Source organism: Xyrauchen texanus, chromosome 15, assembly GCF_025860055.1.
Source record: "Xyrauchen texanus isolate HMW12.3.18 chromosome 15, RBS_HiC_50CHRs, whole genome shotgun sequence".
In the NCBI taxonomy this organism is placed as follows: domain Eukaryota; kingdom Metazoa; phylum Chordata; class Actinopteri; order Cypriniformes; family Catostomidae; genus Xyrauchen; species Xyrauchen texanus.
This window is the reverse complement of record NC_068290.1, coordinates 11,123,106-11,134,590: the sequence shown is the minus strand read 5'-3', so window position 1 is coordinate 11,134,590 and position 11,485 is coordinate 11,123,106. Positions and strand designations below refer to the sequence as shown.

Sequence of the window (11,485 nt, the reverse complement as noted above, 5' to 3'; positions counted from 1 at the left end):
CCATGTAAAGGTAATGTTTTCTGAATAATGCAGTGGAAGATCACAATTTTCTCTTGTGTCCTTTACTGTGATGTCTTGATTACATAACAAAGGCAAATGGTCCTGGTTCATGTCTAATTAAATGGTGGCTGTGAAGTTGCCAGGCATTAGCAGCTGTAAGTGGCAGACCAAGAGGCTGTAGGCTGTACAGGCTGTAGAGGAGAGAGATTCACAATTACGTCACTACATAAACACAATCAAAATCTGGAGAAACTTTCTGAAATTATCAAACATATTTTTAATGATCCCTCTTACCCCTGAAAAGGGCTATTGAGAATTAAATTTTTTCAGGGGCTTAACATTTAGGTAGGTTCTTCCCGCAAACCATTAAAGCCATAAAGTTTTCAGGGGGTGGAAACCTCTATTCAGACAGCGATGGGATGCAGCAACAGTCCTTAGCACTGTATGAGGCTAATGCTGTTCATCCATGGAGAATATCCATTAGGGATCCCAATTTAACCTTCTGCGATGGCTTTTCTCAGCAGCTACACTCTTCACTTCATTGGTAATGTTTAGTGAATGATAAAAATGAGCCCCAGAGAAATGAGGATGTTCAGATTACTCACCTCCCATCACTTAAAAAAATCTGATTAATTATAAATGTTTATCTCTAAGCATTAGTAAAACAGAACGATTATCTTCTACATCACCATTAAACACTTCACATTTCAACGGTTCATTACTTATTTCAAGATCCAACTTCTCATTTCACTGAAAGCTTGAAGATAAGGTTGGAAGGAGACTAAATAAGGAGTGATCTTTAAAAATTCCATAGACTGTCACTTAACGAGCTGTTCATGGATTTCAAAGGTGAATAAGATCAACCTTCCAGTCCTTCTCTCTCATTTAGAAGAGACACTATGACTCTATAAAAGACCTTGTAACCCATCAATCACTCTGTCAGACCAGGAACTTTCCACTTGAGTACTCACTCGTCCCTCCGTCTTATAACCTCAGTTAATGACTTTAACAGACAGACAGGTCAGTTTTGATAAAACTCAACACACAATGTGTTGAGTTTGAGCTGTCTGTTTTACAATTTAGTATTCTCATGAAAATGAAAATATTTCAGGACTGCGTGTTGCTTTGAGTTCTAAACATTATTAACACTAGCCCTTTCAGCGCAGATCTTGTGATGCTTTGAAGTAAAACAGAGGCAAAAAAAATTTTAAAATACATGGTAATAGACTGCCATGGGGTCTTCAAATCAAGCATAATAAGGCCCTGTAAAAAGCACAATGCCACAACTTTTAGTAGCTTATGCTAAAATTAATTAGCTTACCCCATGGATTAATTAGCTGATGTGGTATAAAAAATAAAATAAAAATAAAAAAATTATATATATATATATATATATATATATATATATATATATATATATAATTACGCTACAGTGTAGACCAGGGACATTTTTACCTCCAACCACAGGCATTTCGGTCCCACATTTTCAAGCTACATCTGTCTACTATGTGAAACAATTCACATTTGAAATACAGTATGTTGCCAATGGTTCTCCTGATATGCAACAATTCTGACCTAAAATGTAAAATATTAATAAAAAATTCACCAAGTTCTATTAAGATTGGACTGTCCAAACAATTACTAACCCTTTACATGTTTTACCTCATGTTGTCTCAATACAAAAAAAAACATAAATGTTGCCAAAATCAAACAAAGACTTCTTGTGCCTCATTAAAGATCTTCTGGCCATTGTTGTAGCCTGAACAGAGATGCCTGCTTAAACCTTCTCTTCAAGTTGCAAAGCTGTAGTGTATCTGCCCAAAGAAGCAGATATGGCTAGACTTTAACAACAAACCTTACCAATTTAACAGAAGTCTCCAAAATGCAAGCTGAAACCTTACGTCTGAGATCTACTGGCTTGCTTAAAAATCAAGAAATACAACAACAAAAAACGAGTGTTCGCTGACCATTGGTTTGTTAAAACTCTTGCCACACCTGTCATGTCATACAATGTTAGCATGAGATTTTCATTAATGATGGAATGCATCAAAAGATATTAAAAGGTTTATTTTTCATCATCTGTATGTTCAGTCATTAAAATATTAAAATATCTGTTCTAATTCAAATATAAATTCCACAACTCTTATCTCATTTGGTTAAAAACAGATGCATTCAGAGAAAATATAAGCAATATTATAGGCAGTGTTGGGTAACGTAACTAAAAGTAACTTGTTTGAATATTGTGTTACTCCTTAAAAATTAATTTAATTAATTAAAAAGTATTTTTTTTTAGGCTTGTATAGCTAATGCCAATGCGTGTTAGTGAGTTCACTGACAGGCGATGTCCGTACCTAAAAGGTGATTGGCTCTTTTACCTGCAAGTCAGGACTTCCTTTCTACATCCATTGACTGTTGGGTGCTAGAGCTTCTTGGTTGGGCATTCCAATTTATCCTATTCATTTAAATAGAAGTGACTCGTCTCTATCTGCTAAAGTCTCTGCCCCGACACGCTATAGAACTACAATGCCCATCATGCACTACGTCTCCTCCCTGTAGTAGAGGTGTACAAAAGCAACACGTTACTTTATTTTAAAATAATTTCGATATAATGGTCTAAAATAAAAAAAAGAATGTGTTACTTCTGATTACGTAACGTGCATTACATTTAACCTTACCCCCAACACTGATAATAGGTGTGGGAGAGAAACCAAAATTAATATTTAAGTAATTTTTTACTATAAATGATCCTCCCTGCCCAGGAGATGGCGATATGCACGAAGAATGCGAATTGCCAAAAATAAAAGAAAAAGAACGTGAAAGCGAAAGTGAAGATTGATCTTAAAAAGTGACATAAATATTGATCTTCTCACCCACACCTTTCATATCACTTCTGAAGATATGGATTTAACAACTGGAGTCATATGGATTACTTTTATACTGCCTTTATGTCCTTTTTTGGAGCTACAAATGACCAACAGTGCTGAAATATTCTTAAAAAATCAATGTTTGTGTACAGCAGAAGAAATAAAGTAATACACATCTGGGATGGCATGAGGGTGAGTTTTTATGAGATAATTTTAATTCTTGTGTAAACAATCCCTTTAACTATCCTATTTGCCATTATCTTCCATTCTGTTAGGTCATGTGTTCTTTCTTCCTTCCTTCTAGTAGATGTAGTTCATGTATGTGAAACACCGACAATCTAACATTCAACACGTTCAACAGGTTATAAGAAGTAACATGTAGCATTCTGTTAAATTATAGGCCTACATTTGATCTCAAATCAAATCCCTTTATTGTCACTCAAACATATACACAAGTGCAGTGGGTGAAAGTCTTGGGTGCAGTTCCGAGCAACATAGCAGTCTTAGCAGCAGCAACATAGCAGATCTCAGTTATTCCGAGGTGTTATTGCACAAGAAATTCTGTTGTTACTGTGTTGGCCTATTTTATTGAATCATGCAGACACAAATCTTTCACATGTTTTGCTGAAGGGTTGACCGGCTCACATGTGGGTTTTGTGTTGAATTCTCTGTTCAGAAGTATCAAGATGGTGCCGCAGATGGCCACCTCATTGTGGAGCTCTCCAATTGTTTTGTTGTTTTTGTTTGTTTGTCCTGTGTTTAGTAATCTTTTTCCAATCAGTATAACAAGGGACGAACTGCTGAACATATACCAGACAATCTTTTCCTGTTTTTTAACTATTCAGTCACTTTGCTGGACATTCAAGTCGGAGGCGCAGCTTTGCTGTTCAAGAGACTAAGGCGAGGGAGACAAGCTGGCATGCTGGTCAAACTCCGTCGGCGCGGCTTTCGACCAGCCCTGCCAAGTATTCATCTAGCGAATCTCCACTCTCTTCCTAACCAAACGGACGAACTACATCTCCTCACCTGTACAAACAAGGACTTTTCCACCTCTGCTGCCTTGTGCTTCACAGAAACCTGGCTGAGTGTTTATATCCCGCCACACGCATGCGTGAGCACCACGCTGCAACAGCTGGATGATCAAATCACAAACACCGAACAACAAAACCCGGACTCGGTTATTATTATTCTTGGGGATGGGGCTTTTAACAAAGTAAACCTCACACGTGAACTGCCAAAATACATACAGTACATTACATGCCCAACCAGAGACAGAAATATACTGGATCACAGCTACACAACAATAAAATATGCATATGGCTCTGTCCCCAGAGCATCTTTGGGATTATCTGATTACTGTCTGGTTCATCTTCTTCCAACCTACAGACAGAAACTAAAATCTGCTAAGGCTATAGTAAAGACTGTAAATAGTTGGACCAGTGAAGCAGAGCTGGAACTACAAGCCTGCTTTGACTGCACTGATTGGAGTGTTTTTGAGGCTGCAGACACCATATGATGTAACACCATGTGTTGTGTTGTTTTCTCTAAGGATAACCAATAAGCATTAACATAAAATGTATGTGTGACTTGTTTTGTGATATTAGTTTGTAGTAAATATACACTTTGATTTGATTAAATAGTTTTGTAGAGGGTAGGAAAGATGAGCTACAGACTGAGGAGCCAGCAGCAGCAGCTGTGCCAGAATCAGGCATGGAAACTGGTAACAATTAATCAGTCACTTTACTTAAGAGAAAGTTAAAAGTGAAACATTATTTATCCCAATGATCCTAATGATCCTAATGATAATGAAAGGATTTTGACAAATGAACATTGAGAATTATATACAGTTCGATGCCATGGTGTGTCAATGAACTTAGACTTAAGTCATTCATGTATTGCTTAACTTAGGATCTTATACATCATTTTGACTATTTATGTAAAAACATATAAATTATTTAAAATATTAAATATTTTTTTACCTCACTTTACTCACTATGATATAACTCTTTTGTGATGACTTTATGGTAATGTACATGAAAATTCAAGAATCATGATAGATCTTAGGGCAATCCCACTGATCTTCTCTTCCCAATACATTTTCTTCAATGGTATTTTCTACAATTTGAAATATGTAGCACTTGAATGAAGTGTGTAACAATGAATTAGTTGTTTGAAGCTGATTTGAAGTTATGTGCTGTATCTGTTCTCAGCCAGAGCAAATCTCAAAGAATACCCTCTCAATGAGAGAGACAACATTAAGTGATGAGAGAGACAACAGCAAGTGATGTAGAGAGAGAGAGAGAGAGAGAGAGAGAGAGAGAGAGAGAGAGAGAGAGAGAACAGCAAGTGATGAGACAACATTAATTGATGAGAGAGACAACAGCAAGTGATGAGAGAGTGAAATTTAACAAGTAATGAGAAGGACACCAGAAACTGCAAGAGGTGAATAGTTTATGTTGAGAGAGAGAGAGAGAGAGTGTGTGTATGTGTGTGTACATAATGTTAAACTAATGTTAAAATTAAACACCTTTTGTCTCTCTGGTAGCTTTCTGGTGGAAGGAGAGAGAAAAAGACAGCAACATTTGATGAGAAGTGAGAGCGACAGGAGCAGGTGAAAAGAGATTGACTGAACTCTCTAGGACAGTTGTTTTGTTGACTTAAAATGTAATATACCAATACACAACAGTTGATATTATGTTCTGCTAAAGTCTCTCAGAATTAAGATGTACTTTGACTGAAAGTAAAGTGTTACTGTAAAAAACAAGAAAAAACTCTTTGAGTGATCCCGGTATTTGCATAAAATGGTCTGGCTAAGCCCTGGATGTCCTTCAATGCTGGAAACCGCTCTGCTTCAGAGCTCTGAGCACCAGAACCCTCAGGCACAGGAAAAGATTGTCCCTCAGGCTATCCATCTCATGAACAGTTAAAACTGCCCCATTGATCAATAATTATGTGCAATTCACAGTTTAGTCTTTTTATATTTATCCAACACATCCTACTTCTTCTGCCACTGTATATAACAGATTTGTATTTAAATGTGCACTATGCGTGTGTGTGCGTGCGTGTGTGTGTGTGTGTGTGTGTGTGTGTTGTCTTATTTGTATATTTTTTAATACATTTTTATTATTATCTCTTGTCTTGTTGCTGTATTGCATTGTTGTGAACTGGAAGCTCCTGTCACCAAGACAAATTCCTTGTATGTGTAAGCATACCTGGCAATAATGCTAAATCTGATTCTTATTCTGTTACGCAGCATTGCCATCTTGTGGTTCGTGGTATCTGCATAAATACAGAGAAAAAAATGACAGATTAAATTTGTAAGCTTTTCTGTGTTATTTTAAAACACACGTATTATCCTATCCTTAAATGAAACCACATTCAAGTGGTGGGGTTGAATTAAAATGTACTATAGTTATTGCAGAATTTAACTGTGGTATTTAGTATTGTTATCCCAAAGGAAAAACCACGGATGGCTCCTCACTGCCATGGTTGGATAAAAATACGGTTGTTTTGTTGTAAACAAAAATTACCTAGTTTATAAAGTATTACAACAACATCACATCATGTAAATATAATTTTTGTATACTTTTACAAAATATCTGCCAAAATACAGTCTACAGTTAAGAGTTACTAGGTACACTTTTCGTAAGGGCAGTTTCAGTCTTGCACTTGCTTTTGAATACCTATTTTTCTTACTAGAGTGTACTATAAAGTGTTTCCGTCCCCGGAAATCGTAAAAAAAAAAAATCGACAGTAATTTAGAATTTAACACAAACCGCAGAAGTATGAATCCCTTACCTTGTTGGAACCCTTCAGTAGGAACCTTCCGCCGGACCGTGTTTTGTAGGGGAAGTTAAACAACGTGCGGACTGGCCGGCAACAAACAACAGAAGAGAGGAATTCACGTACACGCTGATGAGAACATTATGCTTAATTTGATTTGTATATGGTACATGTATTTCTTATGTATTGAATTGAACATGCATTTTCCATGTATTAATTCCTTTGCATTAAATTATAATTACAATTAAGTTCGCGTGACGCAACTGCCAATAGGGAGGGTAAAATTCCACTCTTTATGTTTGCTCGTTAACATAGGAACAGCAAAATTGCACATGAGCACTACATGGAAAAAAAATCTATTCAGTTCAATATGCCTTTTCTTCAATATGCAGATGATTGTTGGTTTTTAGTACATAGATACTGTTGAATATTTAATGGAGTATATTTGTGTGAGTATTCACACCCATTGTTTTAGTTGCACTAGCAATACAAGCGCGATTCCACAGTCGCGTTTCATAATTTTCCGTTTTTATTTCAGATTAATATGAGCAAAGAATCACAAATGAGGGCTGCTATTAACCAGAAGTTAATTGAGATGGGCGAGAGGGAGAGGTAAGTGGCCATCATCAGGATCATCCATGGCTGTGTCTCAAAAGCTGCCTACCTAGGTAACATTTTGGGCATCATTTTCTCAAAAATCATAATAGCCTATCTGCTCTTCATAATCTGGAAACATTATATGCTATGCTTCCTACTTGGCCAGCATTTTTTCGACATCAGTTTTAAACCTAGTGAGTAGCGTGCCTGTACAACATTCAGGGCATCATATTCTCAAAACCTACTGAACTACCTACCTAGACAATTTTTTTTGGGCATTATAGTTTCAAAACCTACTAAGCAGCATACCTAGACAACATTGTGGACATCACAGTCTCAAAACCTATTCCCAGCTAGACACAGTTTTTGAGCATCAGAGTTTCAAAACGTACATAGTAAGCTGCCTTCCTAGTAAGCATAATTTTTGGGAATCAGCAGCTGGGTTTCCATCCAACAATTTGTATGCACATTTTGAAATTGTGCTTAAGAAAATCTGCATAGAAACACTTGATATTCGAATAAACTAAAAATGTGCTTAAATGTTTAGGCTCTAGGGTGGGCACCATAGTCTCAACCTATTAAGCTGCACACCCAGGCAATATTTTTGTACACCATAGTTTTTAAAACTTAATGAGCTTCCTACCTAAATGCTCTCTAGGTAGGCAGCTCACTGTGTTTGTGCCTGTGTGTACAGCCTGCATTTCTCACATGTGCATGAATCACGTTTTCTTTTCTTTCAGGTTAAAGGAGTTGCTACGAGCCAAGCTTATTGAGTGTGGCTGGAGAGATCAGCTTAAAGCACTCTGCAAAGGTTAGAGCACTGATGTGATCTCTCTCGGTATGTTGTTTACTCTTCCATGGTAAATTTGTGAAACGGTATTGTTTGGTTTTGCAGAGGTGATCAAGGAGAAAGGTATTGAGAATGTTACAGTAGAGGACTTGGTCGCTGGAGTCACCCCTAAAGGAAGAGGTAAGCTGTTTTTAACCATGCATCAGCTCAATTTTCATATTAATACTAGTATAATTTACTAGTAATATGATCAAATAAAAAAAATTAAAACGCCTAAATCAGCCCTTAAACAAATAAGAAAAGCTCTTTCTCATGCCAAATCACGATTTGAGATGAGTATTGTAATGGAGTCCTCTGTGTTTTTCAGCCCTGGTGCCTGACAGCGTAAAGAAGGAGCTACTGCAAAGAATAAGAGCCTTCCTCGCCCAGCACTCTACATGATGCTTAGTATATCTGATTATGCTCTGAAAGTATCTGTCATTTTTTTTAACCAGTCTTATGCCAATAGCAATGCCAGAATGCTATAAATTAGTTGAACTGTTTAATGGTGTGATTTCACTCTTCATTGTGTATTTTTGTTACTGCCAATAAAGGTTAATCATGTTTGTACATACGTTTATTTTGGATGGCTCCAGTCATTTTAATAAGTAACTTTTAATTTCTCACCACTATATTATAATGCACTTATAGAGACAACTTGATTAAAGAAAAAGTTCACCCAAAAATGTAAATTCTCGAATCATTTAGTCACTATCATGCCATCCCAGATGTGTATGACTTTCGTCTGATGAACACAAATGAAGAATATCTCAACTAAAAACTTTGAAGCTCCAAAAAGCAAATAAAGGCAGCATAAAAGTAATCCATAGTACTCCAGTGTTTTAATCCATGTCTCCTTAAGCAATCTAATTGGTTTTGGGTGAGAAAAGACCAAAATATAACTCCTTTTCCACTATAAATCTTGACATCAGCAGTCTCCTTGTTGATCATGATTTTAAGCTTGATTACACATCCTAGCACTTTGCACATGCATCAAGCACTAGAAGTGTAATCAAGCTTGAAATCATGATCGTGCCAAGAGTGCAATGGCAAGATGTACAATGAAAAAAAGTTATATTTTGGTGTGTTCTCACCCAATACCGATTACATCGCTTCAGAAAACATGGGTTAAACCACTGAAGTCATATAGATTACTTTTCTGCTGCCTTTCTGTTTTTTGGAGCTTCAAAGTTTTAGTTACAATTCACCTGCATTTAATGGACATATAGAGCTAAGATAATTTTCTAAAAATCTTCTAAAGTGTTTTACAGAAGAAAGAAAATCATACACATCTGGGATTCATACTAAATAATCATAATCATACTAAACTGAAAATTAAAAACAAAACAGACTCACTCCTAATGGAAAAAAACACCTCATATGATAGAACTCAGTTTTTGATGTGGTAAGATTAACTAAGCTATCCAAAGTATATATACATGCATGTAAACGACTATTTTACTATAGCCAACATTTTTTTAATCATCACATTTATTGCTATCATGCTATTAAAAACCATTTAATCAAATTACAATTTCAACTAGAAGTGTCATTTTCTTAAAACCACAAATCAAATGTCCTAATGTTGATTCAAACTCCTAAATCCAAAACCCTCTCATACCAGTACACCAGTATAAATCAATTACCGTTTAAATTCATTTCCAGATCTTACTTAATTCCATGTTGTCATAACTCCAAAAAATAACAAAGCCCAAATCATTCCAATTTCAAAATGTAATGCGATCAATTCAGGCTAGACTCTCTATCCTAGTAAATTTATATTCCAATTTATTTCAACCCAGATCCCAATCGTCATGATTCTGTTTTGGTTCAAAGTTTGTTAAAGGGTCATTTGGACTGTAAACATACTATTTCCAACAATCTCTACTTTTAGATTCTTACTAATTTAATGCAGTGTCAGCATACACCTTTCAGTTTCTTAATATTGTTTTAGGTGAACTTGATCTGGAAATATCATGGTGTCTCAGCTGTAAAAATAACCCAAATTTGTCAGAGATTTAAAACAAAATGACAAAATGCATAACCTTTCAAATTTCACAATGCATGCTACCACCAAAGAAAACTCCAAACTTAGAGCTCATTTGTAATTGAATTTTAGCTGTCAAACTAAGAACAGAAATGTATATCGAATTTCTAGGCTACACAATTTTCCCAAGGTGTACGTTACCCTTGATAAAATTTACATTGAATTCTAAGTCCTTAATTTATGAGGCATACAACATAGGGCCACATCTCTAATGGACTTATAGTTTACATCTGAATGGGTGTGCATATATATTTATACGTTTACCTCAGAAAATGAGTCAGGAGAACTTTGGCAGAGGCATACCTCAGGTCTGAGAACTTTTAAATGTATTTACACCCTGTTGTACCTCTGGGGAACTGTTTTCTACCAGCTAATGAGACTCTTGAGCAAGGTCCACTCTGTTATTTCTGGCATGCGCCTGCCGGTCAAACAGAAATCATTCATTCTTTCTCTTTCTATCTGTTTCCCTCTCTCTCTCTACTTTATTTCTTCTCTCAGTAGCCCATTGCAAATAGCAAACAAGAGGAAATACATCATCCCTTTTAATTTAAGAGCCAAGCTGAGGTCTGCCAAAGTTAACACAAGGCAATCTTAGGTAATGATCAGCGAATGTGTATTGAATTTCATTGAGTTCGACTTCACATTTCTCTTGTTTATCCCACGATGACGGCAAAATTTTAAATCTGCCACAGCTATAGGAGGAATGTTGTGGAAGTGCAGATTTATTTGCAAGTATTACGAGCAGAATCTTTTGTAATTGAAACATATAAACCTGGATCTGAGGTATAAGTCTGTCCGGGTTTTCTAAACCTAAGGGCTGGAGCATGGAATCTATCCCAGCAACCTGCTCTGAGGGACTTCTCATCGCTAATAGTTCCTCCAAATAGAACTCAGACTTTCCACTGCCTCGCAGGTGCCATGTGGGCTATGGTCACTGTTATACATGTGGCAGGCAAGCAATACCTACACAACTGAAGTAGATATTTAACCCAAAAATGAAAATTAAGACCATAAGACTTTTTTTCTTCTTCCGTGGAACATAAAAATAGATATTAGGCTGAATGTTACCATTCACTTTAATTGTAAGGAAATAAGATGCAATGAAAGTGAATGGTCAACCAGAATGATTTGCAGGTGAAAAGCATGGCAATGCTGATCCACCTGCTAGAGCAGCAGCAAATCGGCACAAACTGCCTTAAACCATCATAATAATTCATGCTGGTCTAAGCTGGTCTAAGCTGGTCTTCTGTCTGGGGTGGCCAGCACAGAGTAAGAGATAGAGGGAGAGAGGTAAACACAAACCAGACATTGTTTATACTCTTTGGGACGTAAGGCCACTTATTGTCTTGTTCCAAACCTCGGCTT

At 36.4% G+C, this 11,485-nt stretch overlaps 1 protein-coding gene across 1 annotated transcript; it reads left to right on the top strand.

Annotated features, from left to right (window-relative positions):
- The first annotated feature begins 6,709 nt into the window (after positions 1 to 6,709).
- Positions 6,710 to 8,766, top strand: eny2 (ENY2 transcription and export complex 2 subunit). Its single transcript, XM_052144728.1, has 5 exons — positions 6,710 to 6,813; positions 7,186 to 7,259; positions 7,985 to 8,055; positions 8,140 to 8,214; positions 8,402 to 8,766. The coding sequence occupies exons 1-5, from the start codon at positions 6,811 to 6,813 to the stop codon at positions 8,473 to 8,475; spliced, it is 297 nt and encodes a 98-aa protein (XP_052000688.1). The 5' UTR covers positions 6,710 to 6,810; the 3' UTR covers positions 8,476 to 8,766.
- The last annotated feature ends 2,719 nt before the right edge of the window (positions 8,767 to 11,485 follow it).